The sequence below is a fragment of the Sapajus apella genome, unplaced genomic scaffold (assembly GCF_009761245.1).
Source record: "Sapajus apella isolate SASKATOON/1434 unplaced genomic scaffold, GSC_monkey_1.0 scaffold32, whole genome shotgun sequence".
NCBI classification, from domain to species: domain Eukaryota; kingdom Metazoa; phylum Chordata; class Mammalia; order Primates; family Cebidae; genus Sapajus; species Sapajus apella.
This window is the reverse complement of record NW_022436972.1, coordinates 12,398,266-12,425,747: the sequence shown is the minus strand read 5'-3', so window position 1 is coordinate 12,425,747 and position 27,482 is coordinate 12,398,266. Positions and strand designations below refer to the sequence as shown.

At 36.9% G+C, this 27,482-nt stretch overlaps 1 protein-coding gene and 1 non-coding gene across 2 annotated transcripts in view; one reads left to right on the top strand and one right to left on the bottom strand.

The window, feature by feature from the left end:
- Positions 1 to 27,482, bottom strand: part of FREM2 (FRAS1 related extracellular matrix 2) — a 183,090-nt gene that overhangs the window by 9,681 nt on the left and 145,927 nt on the right. Inside the window, exons 7-18 of the mRNA XM_032294524.1 lie at positions 25,461 to 25,610; positions 23,536 to 23,745; positions 21,918 to 22,115; positions 21,043 to 21,207; positions 20,282 to 20,464; positions 18,609 to 18,739; positions 16,933 to 17,091; positions 15,409 to 15,712; positions 13,364 to 13,495; positions 10,373 to 10,704; positions 1,826 to 2,018; positions 256 to 360 (exon numbers count right to left, since the gene is read on the bottom strand). Coding sequence (XP_032150415.1) covers positions 256 to 360; positions 1,826 to 2,018; positions 10,373 to 10,704; positions 13,364 to 13,495; positions 15,409 to 15,712; positions 16,933 to 17,091; positions 18,609 to 18,739; positions 20,282 to 20,464; positions 21,043 to 21,207; positions 21,918 to 22,115; positions 23,536 to 23,745; positions 25,461 to 25,610 — 2,262 coding nt within the window. The remainder of the gene's footprint in view (positions 1 to 255; positions 361 to 1,825; positions 2,019 to 10,372; positions 10,705 to 13,363; positions 13,496 to 15,408; positions 15,713 to 16,932; positions 17,092 to 18,608; positions 18,740 to 20,281; positions 20,465 to 21,042; positions 21,208 to 21,917; positions 22,116 to 23,535; positions 23,746 to 25,460; positions 25,611 to 27,482) is intronic.
- On the top strand, positions 19,628 to 19,761 carry LOC116562584. The gene has a single exon (XR_004274035.1). It is a non-coding gene; the product is annotated as a U11 spliceosomal RNA (small nuclear RNA).

Here is a 27,482-nt window from a genome sequence, read left to right as displayed (position 1 = left end):
GAACTCAATAGGGTGTCCTTTTAATTTTACTCTAATTATTTTGCATTTTCTCTGAAAGTCTGCATAATGATAATTTTGTGGATTCTGAGATGAAGCTGAAGAATTATCAAGCCCTCATGGAGATAATCGCACATGTACAATTCATTTGAATTAAGGGCTTCAAAGGTAACAGGGAAGCATGCTGAAATGTGTGAAAAAGGAGAATCTATCTCCTTGTTGTGTGGGGAGTGGCTGTTAAAAGGTAGCAGGGCTTACCGGGATGTGACAACACGAATAAGCCATGGAACTGAGCCTCTGTTTTGAAGTGCACAGCCAAGCGCCCCTCATCACCGATCCTCATGCTGGTTGGATAGAGGGAGCCTATAATGGGGAGAGTACCCAGAATGAAAATATATGCAGCCGGAGACCCCTATGTACAGATTCCTTCCATAAATTAACCTGCTCAAGCTTGTCTTGTCTTTAAGCAAACAGTATTATCAGAAGAATTCTGAACAATGGAGGAGGAAATATCTTCATTTTCTTTTCTAAGCAGAAAAGGAAGCCAAAATGAATTATTAAGTTACATGAGTCACTGTAAAATACACAGACCAATTACAGTAGACAAGTTTTTAAAAAAAGTCTTAGTTTACACAAATGAAGCTGCAAATTGAGAGACATGACAAAATTGTCAAAATGATGGAGATTCAGACATGTAAACAGAAATAGGTTTGAGTTATTCAGAATTATTCCTAATTTTCTAGACTTAAAGAAAGCTCTGAAGCTTTCCCAAGAAACTTAGCAGTTTGATAAAATTTGGCTCCAGAAAAATCAAAAGGAAATCAGAGATCCTATGTTGATGTTGGGAACCACAGAAAAATCCTCATTAAGATTAACTTAAATATGTATCTTCTAAAACAAGATATGGACTTAAAGCATTTGAAATAATTTAAAATTATAATTCAGGGTGATCATATTACCCGTCATATAGCTCTAAAATAATTTTAATCCGCTTAAGAGAGTAGATTAACATATAAGATGCACAATCAACTCTTTTCCTGCTGGCTAGTAAAATGTAGTACTGGCATGACACTATGAATTTATGAATGTTTGTGGAATCAGAACAGTAATATATGTCTGAAACGGAAAAGGCACTCATCTCACTAACGGATTTATGATATTGATGCTTGTGGACTTTGAACTGTGATTCTAACATGGAGGTTGAAATCAAGTTTTGCAAATGCTTGTGAACCCAAGCTAGTGCATTCACAATCGGAGTTCAAAGACGTTCAGTGAAAGTGTCTCAGAGGAATCGAATTTTAAATCAGAAAGAGATATTAGAAGTTTTGTCTATCATTCAAAGGAAATTAGGGCTCAGAAAAGTTAAGCAATATGCTTGAGATCTCACAGCTAGTGAGTTGTAGAGTCACAACTAGAATTCAGACAACAATTTGTATTAGAGTTTAAAAGGCACCTCTTATTTTCAGAAATAAAATGTGTAACTTTTTCTTTTGTTCATTTCTTGTTTTCACTGGAGCTTCCTCTATTCATTTTCTAGAACCCAGAAAAATACATATGTTGTGTTATGTAACGTATAATCACCTAAAATAGATCACAAGAGTAAAATATCCATGAAATATATAAAGTTATATTTGATAATCACGTTATAAATAATTTGAAGCACTAATATGATTTAAAGAGTTTTTTGATGAAAAGGGTGAACTTATTACAGAATAGAAAAAGAAAATATATTGAAAGTTTCTTGTACTACTTTTAGCAAAAGCAAAAAAATCCTCTTAAATAATTTAAATAGGTTACAAAACTAGAGTATTCCGTCTTATTAACTCACCTTGAAGTTCAGCCTCTGGGGGGCTGCCAATCCCATCATTCCACAAGATGGCAGTGTCATACACAAAAGTCAGACGAAGCTCTGATTTCAAGTCAAAATGCTGCCAGCCTCCTATCCCCACGGGGGAATGGAACACGTAGGAAACATACAGGGGGACTCGCAGGGTCACATAGGACTGTACTAGGTTTAGGACCTGAAACAATAAAATTACATCTCTCAACAAGATTCAGTGTTAACTAAAGGAGCCTAATTTTCTACAAGCCATCTTCTCCTTTCACTTAACTGAAGATTTTGAGTAATCATTGAGAAAAGGAAATGACAGCATTTTACAAAACTATTTCCCTTCACTTAATTTTGGATCAATTAAATAGTTGACACTAACTACCTTCATTGGCAACAAAGTATATGTACCAGAAATGCTTAGGATCATGCATTATTTTGAGCATACTCTACTTACAAAATCCTTTTTACTTTAGAGTAGTTTTATGAAGATATAGTTTATATACCATATAATTCACCTATTTAAAGTAAACAGTTCAATGGTTTTTAGTACAATCAGGGAGTTGTGCAACAAACACAATCAATTTTAGAACATTTTTATCACCTCCAAAAGGAAGCCTGTACTTATTAGCAGTCACCTCCTAATCTCTCCTCCCAGCCAGCCCCTGGCAACCACTAGGTCTCTATGGATTTGTCTATCCTGGACATTTCATATAAACGGAATCATACAAGATGTGGTCTTTGGTGATGGATTTCTTTCACTCAGCATAATGTTTTCAAGGTGCATCCATGTTGTAGCATGTTTCAATACTTCATTCTCCTGTTACTGAATTGCAGCCCATTGTATGCACATTTTATGTATCTATTTATCACTTCATGCCATTTGGGTTGTTTCCAGTGTTTGGCTATTATGAAAAAATGATGCTATGAGCTACTTTTTTTTTAATTAGCAGAATATGAAACATAGATTTAGAAGCAAATATATTTACTAATGACATATAACATTTATAATATCTCAAGAATAATTAGTTGAAATGAAGTGTTTTGCCTTGAATTTTATACTTTTCTCCTTCTGGTATTTAGCAGATGGGTTGAGAATAGTGGAGAATAAACTAATATTTATTTGTTGAGTAGTTACCATATTTCAGACACTGTACTAGCTTCTCAATAAACACTACTTAATATTTTCACTCTCAACCATAATTATATATATGTATGTATGGATAGTTGGATGGATCAATGGATGACAGATAGAAAGAGAAGAAGATAAAATTAAGATGCAAAGGAAGAAAGCAAACGTCCCGTATTTTCTAAGCTTCCTGAATGGTTCGGCCAAGATCAGAACTCAGCTTTTGGCCCATGCTTTTTTCTATTCTGTCATACTTCATTGTACTCCAAACAAAGAAGAAGGCAGTCGTAAGGCCATCTAACAAAGGTTATCATATTTAATTCTCAAAACAGCTCTGCACAATAGTAGGAGAAATACAACTAGCCTCTTCTACATAAGAAGAGAGGACTTAGGTCAGATCACATTCCACAGAAGTTTGAATCAGGCTGTCTGCTAATGGTCTAGTTCTCCTTCCACATAGGCATGAGTTAACGAATAATTTAAATCATGAGAACTATGATTTATAACATTATTATGAAGTCAAAAGTAAACTGCTCATGTCACAAAAATGATGACCTGAATCCTTAATAAAAATATATAGAAGAGAACCATCAATCAAGCAAGTTATTTCATTCTCAGCTGTATAGTAACTAGCATTCCCCATAACCTGCTAGCCTGGCCAGCAGGAGAGGTGCTTTGCATTAAAAGTCCTTTGAGACAGTAGTTTCTAAGGGCAGCTATTATTACTTCACTGAGCAATTGATTTTGAAGTGCAGTGGAATGGACAGTGATTAAGTCAATCCATATGCCACTGGTCCTTAAGATTAATATTTTACCTTACGATTTTAATAAACCATTATTTAAAAAAAATAATTAGGCTTTAGGCATAGATTCTAATTAAACTTTATAGATGCTAATTATTTTTTAAAAAATAATTAGGCTTTAGGCATAGATTCCAATTAAACTTCATAGGTGCTAAGAATAATTTTTTTCCAATATTATATTCTGTCCATCAAATGTTACTGAGTATGCTATTTTGGAGGGAATTACTAATATTCACTTCCTATGAATAAGTTACTTAGAGTACAACTCCTCGACTAATTCTTATTTGATTTTATTTGATGTGGTAAACTAGAGTTTGATCATTTTTGGACACAGAATCAGCATTCCATTGCATTTTCTTAGTACCCATAACAAGGTCTCCTTTCTGTCTACTAAAAATCTCCACCTAGAGGAACTGGAGCAGAAATGAAGCTACCTTGACCATCTAGTTCACCTACCCATTTCTTTCTTCAAAAGTGCAGAGTGCAATGCAATCAATCTAACTTTTAGATGTCATCTTAAAAAGTGCTTAATTTTCTTTCAGCCTGTATCACAGGACTTTTCAAGGTATTTGTTTATACTGAAAGAAACATCTGTCAAATCTTAAAGAAACCGAGATACGAGTGATTTCATATGCCTTATTGATGTTTCAAGTTTCTTCGTCAAAGACAAGCCATACTTAAAATTCCATATTTAAAAGGAAAGTGTAAAATGCAAATACTATGGAAAAAGTAACACACTGTCAAGTTTATTCTACTATACATCGGGGTAAGTATATATCATGCAAAAAAAATTTAGAGTGGCTTACATATAAAAGAGAATCAGTGTACAAAGTATAAAGTAACGGGATGGAAAAATGACCTCTCAAGTATATTCCAGCCTCAAAATTTCATATTTCTAAATCAAATACACAGTAAAAAAGAGGCATAATTCTTCCTCAAAGCAACTAAGAAAAAATTTGTTTACTTTTCTAAAATTATGCTATGTCTTCTCATAAGTACATTATAATTTCATGTTTTAAGTGAAAACTATGATTGGGGTTGCATTTCTGTAGCTTATTCATGCAAATTGAGCAACTTTATCAGTCACTGTTTACCTAACACGTGGAGAGTTAAGAGTAAGGAAAACATTTAAAAAGTAGAGAGGATACCAAGAAGATTAAACTGGACTAGCCTTATTTGCAAGTGAAGGATCTGGTGCTGCTTTCAGATGTTTGTCCTTTATTTTTTTTCCCATAAGCTTTAATCTTCGTCATTGTCTTAAAGTCAACTGGTGTTTCTTGTTCATCGACTTTGGTACGATGGTGCTTTGCAAGAATGTATTTATACTATCATGGCCAACATTTGATCAGCCCTTGTCCATTAATTCACTTCCCTCCTTTTGTAAAATAAGTGCTTTAATTATAAACTGTATAAAAATACCTTGTATAAAACCCCTTTTTTGATTATTACAATAAGTTGAATTGTAACAAATGAAATGTTGATTTTTATAATAAAACAGTGGGAAAAAAAAGATGCTATGTTGCAAAACAGCTAGCCAGGACAATAAAAGGTCAAATGATCTACAGTTTTTAATTATTCTTAAAAACTGTTTTCAAGAGAAAAACTACCAAACTATTGAATAGTTCTAAGAACTTCATTTAGCTTTAATAACCATTTTGCATTTAAAAGATCAAATGATCCGCAGTCTAATTATTTTTAAAAATTGCTTTCAAGAGAAAAACTACCAAACTATCCAATAGTTCTAAGAACTTAATTTAGCTTTAATAACCATTGTGCATCTAAAGTGTTATTGTGTACCCAAACAACTTTAAATTTTACTTACAAAATATGTGTCACATATAAAGGTGGAGTGGAATCATTTATTTAATATATCTCTATTTTGTTTTTCCTGTTATTTATCTGTGTTTATATTTTAGAAACTATTAAAAATGATTTTAGAGTCAAACATTGTTAGAGAAATTCCAAATTTGTTTTTCTTGGCAAGTAAAATTCTTAACTTTTATGAGTGATGATCTGACTCTCGTAACTACTTTGTTGCTCTGTAAGCTTCATGTCTGGTGTCCTCATGAGTACTTGGTATGTTCCCGGGCACAGAGTAGGTGTTCATTAAATATTGCTTTAATGAATAAATGTACAAGTAAATGAAATGGCAAAATCAGATATGGTTTTAATAACAGCTGAAGCTAGATGTGGTCTAGCTGCATAAAAGTTAATCACACTTCATTGCTGTTAACAGATAACTATCCTGTTAACTAAGAAGGGGAATAATCTGAATTGGGAGGTTGGAGAAGGCAGAAAACCCTTCCAGTGTGGTGTTAGATTTTCATTTACAAAGAAAAATGCAGGGGCATGGCAATATTTTATGGTGGTAGCTTTAGCTACTAAGAACACTTTTAAAAAATCAATTCTCTAACAAGTTGTTCCTGGCAAAAGCAACTACCAGTTGATAAAATGTGTTTGCACAGTGATTACCTTGAGCTAACTTGCCAACTTTGGGAAAGGACTAGAGGAGGGCAGGTAATGTCTGCTAGGTGTTTGGCCTGGGCTCTGTGGGACTGTTGAGGACAAGCAGACCTGGGTCAGCGCTGGCTTGCTGCAGGGGCTGTGTACTGGGGTAGTCAATAAAACCGTGAAGCTTCTCTGAAGCATATGGAGTCTGTGTTGATGGTTTGCTTTCCATTTTTGTCCATTTTTCCCATTCTTAATGCTGAAATGCAAAAGTCTGGAAGGCCCTCACGACAGTCCAAAATAGAGTCTAAAGTAGAATTTACCAAGTATTTAGTTTGCTTTTTCTCAGGTGCCATCTCATGAAATATGCTTGTATTCAACACTGATCTGCCTGTATTCAAATAAAGCTGTAGACTAGTGTTGCTAGGGCATGGATTTGTACTGTTTTACCAACAGTGGGTGTTGATGTAATCTGGCATGTATTTTCATGAACGCTGTCAGGCAGCATACTTGTACCAAGAACAAAGGAAAAAGTTCATCTGGCTTTCTTGCAATTGTATGTGTGACCACATCCATTCCTCACATTCACTCACATTCAATTTAATGCCCAGATAAGCATTATGATGTGTTTAACAGCATAGGCTTAAAAGCTACATGAACCTGGGCTAGTTATTTGAATTGTCTTTGCTTCAGCTTCCTAATCTGTTAAAAAGATGCAAAAATAGTACTTATCTCAAAGGGTTGTTGTGAGGCTAGGCTGAGTGGAAATATACAGAGTATTTAGAAGATGGCAGGCACGAAGTAAACAATAAATAAATAAGTTATTACAATTATTATTGTCGTTACTGTTATTCTTAGTACTATTATTAGATATTTTGTTCTCTTCGCTGTAAGCCAAATCTAATGAAGGAAAGTTAGGCCAATATCTCAGAGGGCTGAATATTTTATACTCTAATATTTATTTTCTTCTCGCTCACCTATGTGTCAATAACATGTTTGTGTACGTTGAGGTGAGGATGTAGAAGAATATCAACAGCAAGGGGATAGGTAGAAGCTTGACCTCAAGGAAGAAGGTAGAAGAAAATGGGATGGCCATCTGTGAAGGTTAATTTTAGGTGTCAGCTTTACTAGATTAAGGGATACCCAGATAGTGGGCAAAGTATTATTTCTGGGTGTGTCCACGAGAGTGTTTCCAGACAAGACTGGCATTTGATTCTGTGGACTGAGTAAGGAGGACTCATCCTCATGCAATGTGGGTAGGCTCCGCCAAATTGGCTGAGACCTAGATATACCAAAAAAAAGGCAAAGAAAAGGGCAAAAATAGTACTTATCTCAAAGAGTTGTTGTGAATTCTTTCTCTCTCTCTCCTGGAACTGGGACACTCTTCTTTTCCTGCCCTTGGATAGCAGAACTCCAAGTTCTCTGGCTTTTAGACTGGGGAACTTAACCTGGGTTCTTAGGCCTTTGGTATCAACTGTGGAGAGTAATACCCTCAACTTTGCTGGTTTTCAGGTTTTTGAACTTAGACTGGGCCACATCACTGGCTTCCCTGGTTCTCTAGCTTGCAGATGGTCTGCCATGGAACTGTTCAGTCTCTACAATCTCATGAGCCAATTCTCATACAGAATCGCTTATCCTCTATCTATCTATCCATCCATCCTATTCTGTCTCTGAGGAGAACCTTGCCTAAAACAACACCTCTAACCTTCACTCCAAGAGAGTAAGCAATATGTTTTATTAAATTGTATTATCATTTACAATGAAGATTTTATAATTTTATAACAAGATCCTAAAATCTCAATGACTTACTCTGAATCTTGTCATCGCCATGATATTGATCATCATGGTTATGCTATTAAATTTATTTTTAACAATGCAAAAGCAGAAGAATTCTTTCGGAAGGAACTCATACAAGTTAGCCATCTTCCTTAAGAAGGTAACACAAGCTATTCAGAACTGAGTTATGCTGCAATTCTTACATTGCACTCTCTTCTAATATTATGGAACATTAGCTTTTCTAGCAGTCAAAACTTAACTGAAAACCTGCAATTGCTGATTTTCACCTAATGGAATTGAACCATTGTCAGTTTCGATAGAGAAGCAGAGTAATGACTTTTCTAGCTAGCGGGAGTCATGGGAAGAAAAAAAATACTGAACACGAATAATTCAATACAGGCCCTGGAATTTTAAAAAATCTAGCAAAAATACTGAACACAAATAATTTGATACAGGAACTGGAATTTTCAAAATCTAGCAAAGTATAGTCACTATAGCTGAGCTAAATTTTACAGTAAGACGATTTGAAGAATGAACACAGTAGAGGGCAGGCTTTGCATTCAAAATAAAATGGCCTTGCTACATTAAAAAAGTAGACAGATATAATAGGATAAAGCCTAAGCAAACAAGTGCAGGGTTTTTATTATTGATAGAAAGGGCTCCCTGGGTGACATGTATAAAGGATGGAGAAGTGCTGCCACTTTGTGGAGAAGATAGAAAGCATTATTAAGGGTAAAAACAGGCTATAAACTACATGAGATCCACAGAGAAGCTCAATAATGCAAAGTGATTTTAACAAGCAATGAGAACTACAGTGTAATTCTATTTCTATATCCAATTTTGTTTATGGCAATAGATCCTGTGATGTAAGCAAGATTCCAAGAGAAAAGTAACCAGAAAGGACATAGAAATAATTTAGTAATGGACTGAAAACAGCTTTGTAAGGAAGACACGAAGGAACTAGAGATACTTGATCTACAAAGGAAAAGGGTGAGGTAGACTTGTAAATATGAGCCTTTGTTTTTCTTCTGGGGATTGAATCCTTATTTTTCCATGTTTCTTTCAGGTGGCAAAAACAGGTGAGGAAAGAGGGATCTGCAGGATGAATACTTATAAGTGTTACTTATAAGTAACTTGGTCAAAGACATATAGCTAGAAAATACCGGAGCCAAATTTCGGTCAGCATTTCCTTGATTCCAATATCCAGATTCTTTCCACCATCTTATACTCCCTCTCTGTTGGTATTTCTGTTGGCGTTTTTAGCAATCCCTGCAAGTTACTAAACATTGCTGCTTTTTGACAAGGTGACTATGGTCACGTCTCACTACCTCTGAGTCCAATTCAATATCAACACCAGCTGAGCTTGTCAAAGTCTACAGATTTACTGTGGGCTTAGCTCATGCTAGTTATCTAGCTTTTTCTTGCTACCGGTTGTTATATATGTCAACACCTTCGGAATATAGCACAAAAAATACAGCCTCACTTTAGCTCAATCTGGAGGGACATGATATCGTCTGTATACCATTCAACACTTCAATGCATAAACCTACTTACATAACTCCTTGTTTAGTCCAGGTAAGACAGAGCACTGCTCTTAGTTCAAATACTCATAACAGTTTTAAATTATGCCCTACATATTTTAGGTTCTCTATTGTAACCCCGATGAAGATCTTGCTTCCTTACCATTTAACAACTTTGTTGCTGATGATGAGGTAGGGGTGAGAATTGTTTGTGTGTATGTGTATTTTATGTGTGAATGTCTGTGTAGTATGAAGAAGAATCAGTAATTGTAGAGTGAAAATAACAATAAGCGTTTAATAAAAACACTTTTGACTGTGTTAATAAATGATAAATGAATCAAAAAGAGAGGAAGAGGAGAAAAACAGAAAGAAAAAAAGAAAGTAAAACAGGAGGCTAGAAGAAGAGGAAGCTTTGTAAAAGGTAAGGGGAGAGGAAAGTTAGAAAACAGGGAGAAAAATTAAAGTGACTCCCAGGACTGTAAAACCTCACTTTAGGTGGCTCATGATACAACATCACAGGCATCTACACATGAACACAAAAACGATAGCTTATACTTTGAAGGGAAGTCAGTGTTTGGATTTTTATAATATCAGAGTAGATTTGGAGCTTAAGGCAATAATTATACAGCATCCTTTGACATAGATTTAATGTTTCTAGCCCATTGTCAAAAACTATATATATTCTGGCCCACTGTTCAGAAATAGACATGGATTTTCACATCATCCGTGCCAGCTGTTTGTTCCCCGGTTGTCACTAATGACCTATACCACCAAGATGGAAAACTCGAGTTGGGACTTAGTACAAATCTATGTGACAAAACAAACTAATTGGTTTATCCAGTGACCAAACTCAGATGTTATAAATCTGTACCTGTCCATCTGTTCCAATGGTGCCACCACAGTCAGCAAGGAGTTCTGACATGTCATAGTAGCTAACGAACTCCCATAAACAGGCCTCTAGGTTCAGGTTTCGGTAGAAGCGTAAGGTATTGGAACCTCTGATAGATAAGCTGTACTGGTAAGGATATGTCTCGCCAATTATTTCCGGATTTTTGGTAGCATCAGTCAAGAAACCATAATGAGTCTTCACTTCAGTATAATCCAGGAGGTTGGAGCACTTGTGGTTTCCAACTCTTGTACCATCAGGGCTGAGGGTGAGCTCAAAGTTGGAAAGCTCTCTAGTGGAGATCACAGGAAGCATGCCTAGGATAAATTGAAATCATTGTTAATATTCTTTCAGGTAGCCAAGAATTTTGAACACGTTAAAATTTCTTTATCTCTTGAGAAAACAAGTGCCATAAAATACTGCACAGCAGTGATGATCCAGGCTGGGCACTGTGGCTCATGCTTGTAATCCCAGCACTTTCGGAGGCCAAAGCAGGTGGATCATTTGAGGTCAGGAGTTTGAGACCAGCCTGGCCAACATGATGAAACCCCATCTCTACCAAAATTACAATAGCCAGGCATGGTGGCAGGCACTTGTAATCCCGTCTACTTGGGAGGCTGAGGAGGAGCATTGCTTGAACCCGGGAGGCAGAGGTTGAAGTGAGCTGAGATCTCACCATTGCACTCCAGCCTGGGCAGCAAGAGCGAAACTCCATCTCACAAAACAAAAACAAAAACGAAAAAACAAAAAAGTGGTAGCATAAGAACCCTTGGGTTCCGCAGGAAAATTTCAAGATATCCATGACTTAAAGGCTGTTTTCATAATGATACTAAGTTATTATTTGACTTTGCCACTCATATTCTCTCACAAGTGCTTCTTTTCAGAGGCTACAAGATATGATAAATTGCAACACATTGAATACAGAAGCAGAGAATCCAATGATTTTCTGTTAAGTCAGACATTAATGATACCTTAAAATATAAAAGTACCACTCATTATTTTTTATTTTATAACATACTTTCTTAAAAGGATGTATTTATGTTAATATGTAATCTATTTATTTTTATTTTTAAGTAAGTGAATAAATATTTAACAATTCCTCAGTTTTAATTTAAAATCCAGTAAATATTTATAGCTGTCACCCACATAAACACAATGTCTTTGAGAGCTTCAATAATTTCTAGGATGTCCTAGATCACAAAAGTTGAAAACTGGCCATGCCCAGAGTGGCTCATGCATGTAATCCTAGCACTTTGTGAGGGCGAGGCAGGCGGGTTACTTGAGGTCAGAAGTTCGAGACCAGCCTGGGCAATGTGGTGAAACCCCATCTCTACTAAAAATACAAAATTTAGCCAGGCATGGTGGCACGCACCTGTAATCCCAGCTACTCAGGAGGCTGAGGCATGAGAATCACTTGAACTTGGGATGTGGAAGTTGCAGTGAGCTGAGATCACGCCACTGCACTCTAGCCTGGGTAACATGTAAGACTCTGTCTCAAAAAATATATATATGAATAAAATAAAGGTTGAAAACTACTACTGATATATAGTACAGGCTAAGGATTGAAAATTTGTTCTGTAAAGGGTCAAATAGTAAATATTTCAGTATTGTGGGCTCTGAGGTCTCTGTTGACTGTTCAATGCTCCCATCAGAATGAAGGCCACTACCATGTGTAGGAATAAACATAACTCTGTGCAATAAAACTTTATTATGGATGGTAGATTAGAATTTCATACTACCTTCATGTTTCAAAAATAGTCTTCTTTTTTTTCCCCAAACATTTAAAAATATAAAATCCATTCCTAGCTTGCAGACCATATGAAAACAGGCAGCAGACTGTATCTGGCCACAGGCCATAGTGTGCTAACCCCTGGCAAAAGCAATACAGCAAAAGACTATGAATCAGGCTTTCTCTTTGAGCCTTCCCCATCTCTTCCTTTCAGATTCACTCAGAGCAAAACCTTGGACCCACAAAAGAAGCGGTCAGCCTCAACTACACTTCTGGCAGAGCTGTGGCTTTTGAACATTGAACGTTGCATTCAGAAAATGCAAAGCCAAGACTTAGGAGTGGCAAAAGAAAGAGACACTCTTTCTTTTAGGAAAGATCTGTTATAGGTCTCTGTTTCCTTCATGGGTCCTTTCTCAGCCCTTTGCAGCTCCAGTTACACCTCCACATGGACCTAGAGATTGGGTGATTCAGGGACCAACACTATGCCACAAAGAAAGGAGATACAGATTTCTGGCCACCTGCCTTTCCAATCCCCAGAAAAATCTGAGGTTGTAATAGACAGACAGAACAGATGGTCCTGTTCTGGGAAGGTATATTCTACCTTACTGCTCCTCATGACGTTTTCTCTCCCTTAGCTACATAAAATATAACTAACATATCAAGTAATAAAATTAATATTAACAATTTGCTACAAGTATAAAGTGAATTGAGTGGAAAAAACTTGAAAATGCCTTCTGTATATAGTAAAATATTCATAAAGTATGATAAAGTTATTGATGCACACGTTCTGGTCACAGCTCCCTAGCCAGAGAAAATAAATACAATACATAATACCTGTTAGTTTCATTTTTTGTTTTATTTAAATATCTGGGAAATGTCTTAGTGACATGATAAATACTGAGAGAGACATAAAACTCCAGCTATAAAATTGCCAACGTATGTTGCAGGTAGACACTAAGATAGCAAATACTTTACTATAACTTCAAGTCTACGATTGAAGATACATTTGTGCTGTTTCATAAAATCTAGTATTATATCTATCTAATTTTAAAGAATGCTTCAATTGCCATAGTTATAAAAGCTGGGTAGAACAAAGCTAAAACCGTTCAAGGAGGCAGACGGACTTGAAGCTCAAGTTGCAAGGTGAACATCTGTTGAAGCTTGGTTGTTTAGAAGATGAAGGAAAATACACCAGGTAACGAGGAGTCCAGAACAATTCCGTGGACTTGCTTACCCAAGTCACCTACCGTCTATGTGCGGCATCGTGACAGTGAGCTTGATAAGGTTTGTGTAGTCTGGGTCCTCAGGGCCTGTGTAGCGCAATTTAGCTGAGAACGGCTCCGCCCCAACAACCCCAGGTACACGGGGCTGACAAAGACCTTGAAAAATAATGAACACATTTATGCTAAAAGAAGGTAATTGATAACATCTAAAGAATGTTTTTATAAGTAGGAGCTATTATTTTTCTATGTGGTTTAAAATTCTCTGTGGAGTAGGACATGGCTGACAGTGCACATCATGTCATAAAAAAGCAGAAGGGCCACAGGGTGAGAAGTAATCACAGCAGACAGTTTGGTGGCCACTTGACAATTTAGGGATTGTTTAAACTTTGAGAAAAAAGTTACCATTCAATGTAACTTAATGTGTGCTGGTTTTTCTAGATCATGCTCATATTCACAAAACCATTTAAAGTATGAACAGACACAGTAAAAATGATTGAAAGTCAGTAGGGTAAAAGTAAGTATAGTTAAACCAAGTAAATTTACTTTTTACTCCAGAATAATATACTTATGATTAGTTATGTTTACATTACTTATAAGTGAATAAAATGAAAAATATGCTCATTTTAGGAACTAAAACTAATGTCTCCTTAAAAATCAGAGAGCAAAATGTGCACAGCAGAGTTTTCCCTATATATGTAATTTTTTTACAGTATGTGTGTTACATATTATAAACCATTTTATATTCATCGCTCTATCTTTCTTTCTCATATCTCTCAGTGATCTTCAATAATTTGGACATAAAACTCTTTCTCCAATATTTCCCTTAAGAAAATAGTAGTGTTTATTTGAACATCATGAAAGGGACCAAGATGCTGGATTATAATTTTAAAAGAACTTGGAAAAATATAATTTCTTTTCTATTTGTATAGGACAGAGAACATACATAGGTATTTACTAGAATAGCAATCAGAAGCAGGCCCCAGCATACGGGCTGTCTGATTTATTAAAAGACAGAATCATTTTAAGGTATTATTTAAACATTTGATCCTGAATATATCATAGTGGCAGGTAGGACATATGACCTCTCTTTATGCAACAAATTTACTTTTGAATGCAGTATGCAAATGGATGATTTAGAAATAGAATCAGATATATACACAATCTTTTTTTTTTTTTTTTTTAAACTCATTAAAATTATTCTGCAGAGTGAAGGATTTATTTATACAGTGGATTTCCTGTCTTTCCAATGTGGTCCCCAGCCACAACCTATTCTCCTCCCCAATATATTTTTGCTCCAACCTCAGATACAGTCTCTCTTGTAATACCAAGATGTGAATTTGCAGATACCCCTCTACCTGGACTGCGTTTCCCCTCCTGTCCCCAGCAAAATACTACTCATCCAATGACCAGCTGAGCTTCTTGCACAGCATGAGCTCTGTTCAGAGCTGACCCTTGCATATCATTCTGCCTTGTCTCCTGGTTCTTCCTCCTCTTCCTCTCAGAAGTTTCCCCATTTATCTGCTTGCTGTTCCCACAATATCCCATATTCTTTCTTGCTTTTACGAGTTGTTGCTTATGCTTGTTTTCCTGTACTGTTTTCAGATTCAGCTTGAGCCTCCCTTCTTTGCTGAGCCTTTCCTGACCCACTCAGGGTAGAACGAATCGCTTCTACCTTTGCATTCCTGTGCCCTGTCTAGACTAAAATGTGTTCACATCTTCAACTGGACTAACAATCCCTCAAGGCAGGGATCCTGATCTCTTTATTTTATAGCCAGCACAAAGCATTGTATCCAGCATATAATAGGTACTCAAAGGTAGAATGAATAAATATTTTGTTTTTCTAATAAATAGGCAGAGGTTGCTGTGAGCTGAGATTGCGCTGCTACACTCCAGCCTGGCACCTGGCGACGGAGCAAGACTCTGTCTCAAAAAAAAATTTTTTTTTTTGGACCACTTATAAAATATATGGAATATGTGGGACATTTGGAAGTATTAAAAACCAGAAAATAGGCATTTGTAATATTCCACAGTATTCCAGTGATCTACCCGGGAAAGTGGAAATGACTGACCTTCTTCTCTGCTTATGGTTACGATAGTGCTCATGAGCTCCAGGCCTTCCTCCCCGTTGGTGTTCACAGCACGAGCCGCACACTGCACCCGGGAGCCAGGCTGAAAGTATATGGAGTCCAGCGTGACCATCTTGGATGATGTAAAAAAGGTGTCGAAGTCCACTTCTCTCATAGGGCTGGTCACACCATCAGGGCCCGTGGGTGCACTAATCAGCCACCGATACCGGGTCAAAGTGTCATTGATGTTCTCACTTGCACAGATAGAACCTGTTTTATCGTAATCTGAATATTTGGGGTTGCAAGCCTGTGGAAAACAAATGACTGTGTTAGGAACAGAGTCGAGAACAGTGTGGAACCCATTCCTCTCCAGTTCTGCCATTGAGTTTTCACTGCTGCCTTTCCTGATTTCTACATGTTGTTCATGCAGCTTCCAAATTTTGATTCCCAGCTATGATAGTGTTTATAAACTCTCATCTTGCATTTCAAACAATGTATTGGATGTTTCTATTTCTAAGTTAATATGTGTAGAATTGCTATTTACATCATAATCTCTCAAATCATTAGGTTTGCCAATTATCTTTATTCTCTCTCTTTTCCTCCCTCCTTCCCTCTCTTCCTTCCTGTTCTCATCTTACTCCCCTTATCCAGTGAGTCATGAGCTTGACTGATTCTTCTTTTGTGATATCGCTTAAGTTGATGCCTTCCTTTCCATTCCCAGCAGCACCTCTCTGTCTAATTCAGTGTCTTTTCTTCCAGTCCATTGACACACAACTGCCCTGTTAACCTGCCAATTTCTAAATATGACATTTAAAACTCCCTATAATTTGACACCAAATTTTTATCTCTGACTTGTTGACTCAATAAATATTTGTTGTGTACATTTTATATATAATTGATTATAGAAGTGCTGTTGTGATATAAAAATAAGTAAGTCATAATTTTAGCTCACAAGGGGCTTGCAATTTAGAGTCAAGAGAAGGCAAATTTTAAAAGTAGTGATAATCTGCTATTTCTTATGCTATTTTTTCTAGCTGTAGCTCATATTATAATCCCTTCTTCCTAGAATGGTCTTCCCTTATCAGACTTGAATTCTAAACTATCAAAATTCCACCTGACCATCCCAAACCTCCCCTCATACGTGGAGCTTCAGCTCTAACTAATAATTTGTATCATTCTATGACAGTGGTCCATCTTGCCTTGTATTAGAGTTACCAATTTCTATATTCTTTTCTTCATTTCTAAATATCTTGAATGCACACTTCAAATCTTATTTATTTTTCTGTAGGTGACAGACTGAGATAACACACTATGTACACATTAGTTAACGAATCTTTGTTGGGTGAAGAAAGAAACAGGACCTTTACTTGATTCTTGTTATATTTGCAAAGTTCAATGGTTAAACCATGTAGTATTTTTCTACTTTCATTTATTCATAACAAAGCCAATGCTATATTGATTACAGTTTGTAATTATTTAAAATAATTATCTTAAAATTTTCCTCAATTTTGTGAATCTCCTACTCACTGTGACACAGATGACAGGATAGCCAGACACGGGTCCAGCAGTCTCCTTAGCTTTGGAAGTGTCATCATACATCAACAGGGACACAATTTGAGGGACAGAAGGAAAAGTGACATCTGCCATGCTGCTCATTTCTTCTATATACACAATGGCTTTAGTCATCTAGATGAAAAAGATAATTATCACTGATTAGTGAAATATTAAACTTTTTATGCTTCTTATGATGCAAATTGTCATACTCAGAGCCCCTGGAGAGCAACAGGCCCTAAATGGCCTGCTGCACATGACCTTCGCACCTTGTTCACATCTTTTGGTTCCAGGGGAGGGCAGCTGACCTGGGGCAGTCAGTCCAAAGGTTGGCCGGCAGCCCAGGAGGTGTTCGGGCTCTACATTTTTTTTCTCCGTTGTGATGACAGTAGCTAAATCTGTTTTGGGGTTGTGAAGGGAAGTTTTATGAAGAAGTCAATTCACTGACAGTGGGAGGAAAGCTGGAGGACATTCTGAGAGAAGGAAGATCACAGAGGTCATGGGATGCTGTGAGCCTGGATGAAGCAGATGCCAGTAATAAGAAACTCTTTAAAGCAGCTGAGGGCAAAAGGCACCGCCTTAAACACAGGCAGGGAGAATTTGAGTCCCAGACAGAAGAGGAATTTATGAACATCTGCTTCTGGGCAGGGTGAAAAGAGCACCTTGCTGTGAACTTGCCCTGGCTCCCAATAACCTTCCAACATCTCAAAAGAAGCTTTCATCACTGGAAGTAATTTGAGCGAATCTTTATTCTTTTCACCCAAGAGAATTTCATATGCTACTCCATAAAAATAATAAAAGATTCATCTTATGTGATGAAGACATAAAACTATATTTGACAAAGATTGCCCATACTTGAATTTTAAATGACTTGCTAAAAAGCAAGGCACTGTAGTAGAAAAACCATCAAGCAGTAAAGATTACAAAATGGTAAAAATATTTAAGGAAAAAAATTTCCCAGCTGGAACTCAAACGAAAGTGAAACAAATTTAAAAAGGTAATACAGTAAATTTAAGCAAAGATATAAAAAATTAATACATTCCAAAAACAGATGTAGTTTTCAAAATTATTTCCAGTGTAAAGGTCAGCATTCTGTGGAATTATGTTCATTTTGAGGAAAATTCTGGTTAATGAGACAATATAAATTAAGTAAGTATGGATAATAAGATTTAGGACTGCAATATTTTGATCATGAGGCTGTGGACATCAAATTCTGATAAAGCCAGGAGAAACAGATCTTGATCTGGAGGGTTAGCAAACTGCTTTGTGGGTTCAAATATATGTTTTACGAGTTGTGGCGTTGAATTAATAGTTCCCTCTTTACTCTGAGATGCTACTTTCCTCTCCGATGGTTAATCCCAAGGTCAATCAATCATACTGACTGACATGGGAAGGGTAGTGCACTGGTTTCGGGCTCAGTGACTTCAGTCCTTGAGTGTCCACAAACATGATTTTTCAAAGAAAAAGGCAGTTCTTGACTATGATCTAATCAGAACAAAATATATTAGGTGGTAAAAAGAGATTATGCATATCTCTTTCATGTAAGGCTTGTACAAACTCTCCTCATTTTATGGTACACTATGTGATTGCTTTTATGCATTTTCTCTGATGAAGTGCTGGCCATGAATTTATGTACACATTACATTACTTACCTGCGTCTCTGCTATCATATTTTCATCGGGCTTTAGGTGAACAGTGAAGGCCTCTCTCATCTCTCTCACCTCATCAAAGATAACTTCGATTTCAACCACGTGCTGGGTTTCTCCTTCCTTAAACTCAATTTCTACAAATGCAAAAATCACAGATTTAAATTGTTTGCATATGAATATAAGAAGTTTTCTATCAAGCTTTTTTAAACTGTGACTTACAATGAGAAATATGTTTTACACTGTGGTCCAGTATATTTGGCTGTGTGTGTAAAATGAAATCAAATGTTTAATGAACACCACCTATTTTTACTCATTTAACTCTAATATTTTCTTTTTTTCCCAAGACTTTAATTTTATTTTTATTTTTTATTTCCATAGTGTTTGGGGAAACAGGTGGTGGTTGGTTGCATGAATACACTCTTCAGTGGTGATTTTTGAGATTTTGTTTCGCCCATCACCTGAGCAGCATACACTGTACAGGATTTGTAGTCTCGTATCCCTCACCTCCCTCCTACCCTTTCCCCAGAGTCCCCAAAGTCCACTGTATCATTGCTATGCCTTTGCATCCTCACAGCTTAGCTCCCACTTATGAGTGAGAATATACAATGTTTGGTTTTCCATTCCTGAGTTACTCCACTTAGAATAATGGTCTCCAGTTCCATTTAGGTGGCTACGAATGCCGATTTTATCTGAAGGAAAATTTTAATAATAAGACATTGGTTTGTTGGCCCATAGTTTGAAAAGATGCTGAATTACAGGAGTCACAATCAGTAGTTCTAATATCAGGACATAATCTGAAAAATTAACCTCTTATTCTCCAGAGTTTCTAAACCAATAGGACTCAAGACAAATAAATGTGATCATAGGTATAATACAGTGTGAATGGGATTTACATTATGTATATATACGGATATATAATTGTTGAGTTTTTTATATAATATCACATTATATTTTAAAAGACTTCTTTTTGGGCTAATATCCAGGATCTGCAAAGAATTAAAACAGATTTACAAGAATAAAACAAAAAGGGCTTCTGTCGTGAGTGGCACACATAGAGCAACTTGATTGCTCTTCGTGCGGAATTGACATCAAGAGATTTCAGAAGCATAATTTTTTGGTATTTGGGCAGCTGGTGATCATTGTTCCTGGCAACCTTTAAAAGAAAAAAAAAAGAAACAAACAAACCCATTCAAAAGTGGGCAAAGGACATGAACCGACATTTTTTAAAAGAAGACATTTATGAGGCCAACAAACATGAAAAAATGCTCATCATCACTGGTTATTAGAGAAATGAGAATCAAAACAAGTCAAATACTGCTTGTTCTCACTTATAAGTGATAGTCAAATAATGTGTACACGTGGACATCAGGTGTGTAATGATTAACACTGAAGACTTCGGAGGCTGGGAGAGTGTCAGGGGCCGGGTATTGAGAAATTACTTAATGAGTACAATGTACATTATTCGGGTGATGGATATACTAAAAGACTAGACTTCACCACTACACAACATAACAATGTAGCAAAACTGCACTTGTTCCCCTTAAACTTACACTACCCCAAAAGAGTGTTCTATTTTTATTTCAATTGGATGTTCCCCTTCTTTTCCTTAAGGGCACTGGCACTAGCACACAGAGTTGGCATGACCCATCAGGAGACAGGTACTGGAAGTCCTGTACCTTCTGACACAGGGTGGTAGTCTTCTCCAGAGGTGGCAGAACCATCCTTGGTGTGGACTCTCACGATGGAAACCTTTGAAGTGTCTCCTTGGCGAATCACTGGAATTCTTATAACCACTGACTCTCCAGGTTCTTTGGGTTCAGTGACACTAAATTTGGTTTCTCCAAATTTAATAACAGTCTCTAAAATTGTGGGAAACACAGACAAAGGAAACTGTTAGTAAGGGGAATGCTTTCCCCTCATTTCTAATGTTTATTTCCATGTGGGAGGGGCTTAGTGACTATTCCATCCCTGGCTTCTCTCTGTCCCCTCACTCAAAATTAGTGGTGTGTGTGGAAGGAAAAGCAGGAATGTGTTGTCCAGCTCCTTCCCGGGATTTAACGAGCCCCCAGTGAGCATGTGCTCCCAGATGTCTATATGTGCCATAAATTACACGTGAGCAAGTCACTGAAGGTGGGTGGGGAGGGAGGAAACAGTTAATACCCTATACTCAAGGGTGTGTACAGAGTAGAGAGCAGGTATGGATGTTTGGGATTCAGTGTTTGGATATAAGCCATATTCTCCAAGGTCAACTTTATCAATTTTAATGGTTTATTTTGTTCCCCATTTGTATGTCTTTTTTCTATTTCTCAATTGCTTAAGAACCCTAGTCAGAAAGCAGGGGAGGTGGGGAGATTTTTCTGAGCCACTTAAAACCTTGACTTGGATGGATTTTAGTTCCCAATTTACTGTTGAACACACACAATAAGTGACTTCTTACTATCAGCATCATCTCGGATCCTTATGAGAGTTTCGTTTTGTTCACCAACTGCAGCCCCGAAGGGAGAGTTGCTTTGTGGCGTGCCGAGGACCAGGCGGAGTTCCTCGACCGCCTCATAGAGCATGTCATCCATCAGCTCAAGGATGCAAGGCTTTTCCGTCTCACCTGGAACAATAATGCTAGCAGGTTAATCACGTCCCACAGGAATATATCTACAAGTAGGAATGTGAGCACCAAGGGCAAGCATGTTGATTTTGAACTGCTGTATCAGTTCAATACGTAGGGTTTGTCATGTAATAAGCCTTCAATAGATATTTGTTGAATAAGTGAATAAATATTTAAGTACATGCAATGACAGGTCCTTATTTGTATGTGGAATTTCTTTAATTTCTGTCTTTAAGCTCATTGCCACACATCTTAGAAAACAAGAGGAAAAGCTCAAATGCCAATTTTGTTTATGAATTTCTAGCATTACATTAAGAAAGCAAGATTAGCAGCCTTGCATGTGCTGGTCATTGTTAATTTGACCTCAACACTAGTTTCTAGTGTTAGCAACTTTTGACTTACTAAACAAATCATTGAGCCAACTTTAATACCCAGCATTGTAAAATCTGTACATTTGATATGCTCTTGTCCGCTGAATAAGTTTTAAATAAACCATATATCATATCACTGGAAATCAATCAGTTAATGCAGATACCATAAAGTGCATTCATTCAACTTGATAAAAATCGATCTCACTTTCCTCATTTAGTGCACATAAAACCATGCCATAAGCCTGTTCATATCAAGGAAGTTGTATTTTCCTGATACATATTTCTGAGTAAAAATTTGGCTTCTTCAAATTTCTCAAAAACATTTCAAGTGAAGCTTACCAGGGAGGAATGTAATGATGGAAATATCAGTGTTTGGACGTTCTTCAAAGTCCATCATCACCTGTGCAGACCCCTGCCGGGTGTAGCATCTCACTGAAGATCTGTACTGGACATCCCCACTCCTATGGATCATTGTAACTATCTGCCCATCACTTTCGCTGCCAGTATATATTCGTTCTTTGAATTGCATCTTAGGTACTGCAAAAACAAACAAAAGATCAAAGCGAACAGAAATTTCCTTGTGGAAAATGGCGTTTCAGAAGATGTGGTTTAGTGGAAAGGATAATGAAACATAAGTGAGAAGAACTGGATTCTGTCTCCATTCAGTCACTTGCCAATGTTTTGCCTTGAGCCAATTACTTAAGAGTTACCTTTGACATTTCGCTCTGCCTGTTTGGTAAAGTAAGACTATAGAATGAAATGCTAACAAGTGGATAAAACCACAAACCTTAAGATATTTGAATCTATATGTTTCCTAGTCATGAGACTTTCAGAATTTCTTGACATGAAGAACACTAAATATTGTGCACATAATTATAAGCATAGTTTACTCAGATCATGTTGGGAAAGTTGACTGTGTGTGTGTATGTGTGTGTGTGTGTGTGACAGAGAGAGAGAGAGAGAGAGAGAGAGAGATTTTTTAGGTGACACCTATGCTAGGTCAATGATGTATAGGGATCATTGACAATAGGTGAGACTCTCCCAAGCACTGTCGGAATCATCATGATTGAAGAGTGTTCAGAATTCCCTTGTGATGACGCATCAGAGAGCTCTGCCATGTGTCCAGCAAAGGGTTGTCCCAGAACAGCATTTTGGCACATTATTAGAGAAATGTTACGAGTGTCAAGGGGAAGGAGATGAAAGAAAGTGTCTTGTGCTGGGAAGTGGAGAAAGATCATTGACACTCAAGGGTCTGTGCAGTTCCACATGGTTCCACCCATCTGTGGTGAGGAGAATTCTTGAGGTACAATCAAGATACTGATGGCATCACTTTTTTTTTCTTAAAAGTTTGAGAGGAAGAATAAAAGTTTTATTCTGTTACTGTCTAATTCTGTCAAAATCATCAGGAAGAGAAAGTGTGGTCAGCTAGGGTATTTGAATGAGTGGGACTGTGTCCCCCTAAAATTCATATGGTGAAATCCCAACCCCCAATACCTGAGGACGTGATCTTATTGGTAGGTTGGGTCTTGGTAGAAGTAATTAAGTTAAAATGAGGTCATTAGGGTGGGCTCTAATCCAATATGACTGATGTCCTCATAAAAAGGGTAAAAATTAGACAGAGACACATACAGGGCACATGATGTGAAGAGACATAGGGACAAGATGGGCATCCTCAAGCAAAGAAGAGAGGCCTGGAATATCCTTCCCTGATGGCCTTCAGAAGGAAGCCTGCCAACACCTTAATTTTGGACTTCTAGCCAACAACTACGAAATAATAAATTTCTGTTTTTTAAGCCACCCAACAGTAGACTTTGTTATGGAAGCCCTAGCAAACAAATATATATATATATATATATAGTTTAGCATCTTGCTCATCATATATATATATATATATATATATATATATAGACCTTAGCTTATCATTTCACTTATCATTGTAAAATTAATAAACACTCACAATCGGAGACAGAATCATTTATGGACACTGTGGCTTTGCTGGGCTCCCCGAGGGCTGCATTCATAGGCATACGCAGCACCAGTTCAAATTTCTCAATTCCCTCCAGCACTGGTTGTCCTAGATCATCCAGAATGACAACACGAACAGGCTGCATGTTGACTCCAGGTGCAAAATCTAAATTACGGCTGATGCCTACATAGTCTGTTCCAGCTATGACAGTAAAAAAAAAATATTCAGTTGGGGACTAATTAAATTGCAAAAAATTATAAGACATACATCGTGTAATTATATTTGTAATTTTTTAAAAAATAGAGATCAGCATAACCCTACAAAAAATACATTTAATAAAATGCAAAAGATTAGTATCTACATAGCTACGTTGGTGGTAGAGCAAAGATCAGCTGCTGAACTTTATCTATGTTTCATGGTTAGACTTTGGATTGGTTATAGTTCCTCTGTGTTATAGTTCTTCTAACTTTAGTTTGAAAATTCTCTAATAAGGGTAATAAAAATCAGGCTTAGAAAAATCAGCATATCAATTTACGATCCTCATAAATTACATATGAAATATAGACATTTAAAATTTTGTTAACATTAATTAAGTATTTATATATCTTTGCTGGACCTACCACAGAACATCCTACTTAGGTATATGGTTGCCTGTTAGTTAAAGCAACACATTTACGGTACCAGCTCTGCCCACACTCCACCCACCCTTGTCCCAGGCAGAGAGAGGCTTCTACTCTCAGAGGTATATTTGAGCTTTAATATTTTTCAGATAAAGGGAGCTATATCTAGTGTTGATACCGCCATTCATATCTAAAGTAGTTTAAAACAAAACTGTCTTTTAATCTGTAGCTACTACATCCACAAAGACTGACAGTGGTGGGAAATAGCTGAATAATGCTGCTTCTTTCTTTGTTTTTATAGCTTCTGCTCTTCTGACTCTCGTTCTGTATCTACTTTGCCTCTGAATGTGCAACTTTGCTTGAGTATGTCTGTCTTTAATTCACTTTGTAGAATGTCAGTGTCTCCTTGTGGTCCTTTTTACACTTTTTCTCTTCTTCTGCTTCTTCCCCTTTGCTCTTATTTCTCTCTCTCTCTCCCCTCATCTCTGATTTGAATCTTTCTCTTAAAAATGACTAATTTAGTTAAACAAATGTTTACTGGGCACCTGCTACATGCAAAGCACTATACTGCTTCCACTACATTAAAAAAGTTAAAACCTAAGGGTGACTTTTAAAATGGTATAAACTGTGCTTGCTTTGTGTGATGTGTGTATGACAGGCCTGTATGTTCTCATGTGTGTGTACTTGAGAAAGTTTGTATTGTTGGTCATTTAGAAAAAAAAAAAAGGAAATTTTGAATTCTATGCTTGCTGTAAACTTTATAATCAACTTTTTGGAGATGTAGATCCTGGAATAAAAGATGTGCTAGTTAGTACATTTTTTATAATGAAGTATGGAAAAAACCTTTTGGATCTGAAGTATTTATAGGGACACATGGTTAAAATAAGGAGACAGCCAACTGAAGACACATGCCTGCATAATACTTAAATGTCATAGGTTTCTGTGGGGATAGATTATGTGCAGCAAGATGATTTTCCTGCATATAATGCCACAACATTCAACAATATTAGATTTTCTGAGAGTAGAGAACCACTTCATGGAAACATCGGCCTTAGTATATAGATCCTGTGAGTCTTGTGTTTGTAACCTAGCTTCAGATTCATGGCACTTAAATGTACTTTCCCAAAGCAGTAAACAAAGCCTAGATTTACCTCCTAGAGTAATAACTTCAGCAAAAACAATACACTCAGCCAAACTGCTTTAATAGAAGTGAAGTATTTCAGCTTTAAATAAATTTGTGTCATGGTCACTGAAAATTGCAGAACAACTGAAAGAACCGAGTGGGAAACTGCTCACCCTCTGCAGAGGGAGGATCTGTTTTCCGAGATCTCACTGTGACACTAGAAGACTTGGACAGGTCCGTGCCCATTCTCCACACCCGCACTTCCACGGAACCAGCATTCTCATCCACAGAGTATTCCACATCACTGAAGTAGAAGATGGGTTCTGTTAAGAATGGAACACAAATCATTTCTGTTATTTTTAATTTTTCACATCCAACTCTATTGGCATGATTCCAGAGAAGAGTGTGCTTCCTGTTAGGGACTCCTTGTATCATCACACTTTTTCCTTTTAGTAAGGTAACGTCTCTTCCATCGGTACTTTTCAGGTCAAAATATTACTGCTTAACAATCAAACATATGCATAGTAAAGTGCCTAATAAAATATCTTCATCCTGAGGCATGAGTTAGTTTGTCCTTCATATGTAGGATGATAAGGGGCTTCTAAAAGTGCCTCTGGAAACTTGGTTGGAAAAATAGAACTAAATGGAACAAAACACATACCTGATTATTTTTTTTAGTTTGGCCCAGCCACTCCCTTAATTATCTTCTACCCAGTTTCCACTCTGGAACAGAGCTATAACTTCTTGCATTATGCCATTTTCTGGTCCATTAGATTTGAGCTTAATTCAGTGTATATGGGCCTGCTATAATCATGAGGGTTAGAGCCTACTGTCTGTAACTAGACTGAAGATTGCTAGTCCTGAAGACTGCAGGGCCTGACTACCAGTTACCTGTAGAGCATTGGAGATGCTCTAGAAAACAAGTGAGATTTAACTAACTAAATAATCTCATACTAAGAGGTTAATATTAATTCTAAACACACATGAAAATGAGGCAAATTCGATCACTATACTAGGGCACATGCTTTGGGGACTTTGTATTTTTTTCCAATACTGGTGATAAATTTGAATTGATCTAATTATTGTTTCTGCCTCACTCAACCTGTGACCAATGGTCTACCTTGTGGTAGAGGTGCCAGAAGTCTGAGGTTTAGCAGTCAGCTGACCAATGAAAAAACAGAGATTTAATTTGTGAGCTTACTGTAAAAAACATAGTTCATTTCAAGATATACAGAGACCCACAGGAAGTTGCAAAAGTAGTATATACTTCACTAATTGTGAGCTTATCTTTATAAGCAAGTATTAAGAAAGATAAATTACATCACTCAGAATGAAGATTAATGATAATAGTTACTATGTATGAACAGACACAGGTGAATGTACACACTTAAGGTGAACAATCCTTTGACTTGACACATTCTAGTCATCTGTCTCCAGTTTTACAAGATTCAAAAGGACTGAATCTAAGAGAACATGCAACTCACATTACTGTTCCTTAAGAAGGAAGGTCACTGAAAGGATGATATCATGTTTCAGAGCAGCTAACTGAATTCCCACACATACCAAATCAAGCAAAAGTCTACAGCACTGGCTCACAAAGCCACTTGGAAAACCAAAGAAAATTCATTTTGTGCATTTTTCAAGTTGAGTATGATTTCTTTATTTTCCAATAAATTACCTTTGTTTAAACTAGAAAAGTTTGTTTTCTTTGTTTCTTCATATGGTGGGCATGATAAAAATCATACAGCTCTCTCAAATTCTTCAATAGTACAAAACCAACCTTAGAAATTCTGTTCACATACTTTGGTTCAGGGGGTGATAAATGTCCCTACAGCATAGTTTGCCTCCTTCTTATCCTTTTAATTTGGACGGTGCTAGGGCACATGAGTGTACGTGTACAGATGAAGGTGTTATCTGTTAACCTCAGTCAAAGCAGACCTCAACTGCAAGCCAATACATTCCTGACATTTCTCACACCGAGGTAGGGGGCAAAGGTGAAGACAGAGAAGCTCTGAAAATGCATCTTCTGACCAGATGGCCAAACCAGGCACATCTGTAAGCCTTTTAAAAGGCTTCCATAATTATCATGAAGGCTTGATCACCTGCATCCAACAAGTGATCTCTGTAAGTCTCTTCACATTCCTGGCAAACTACACCATTGCCCAAATTAGGTTTCTGAGTCATGGGAGAGAGCT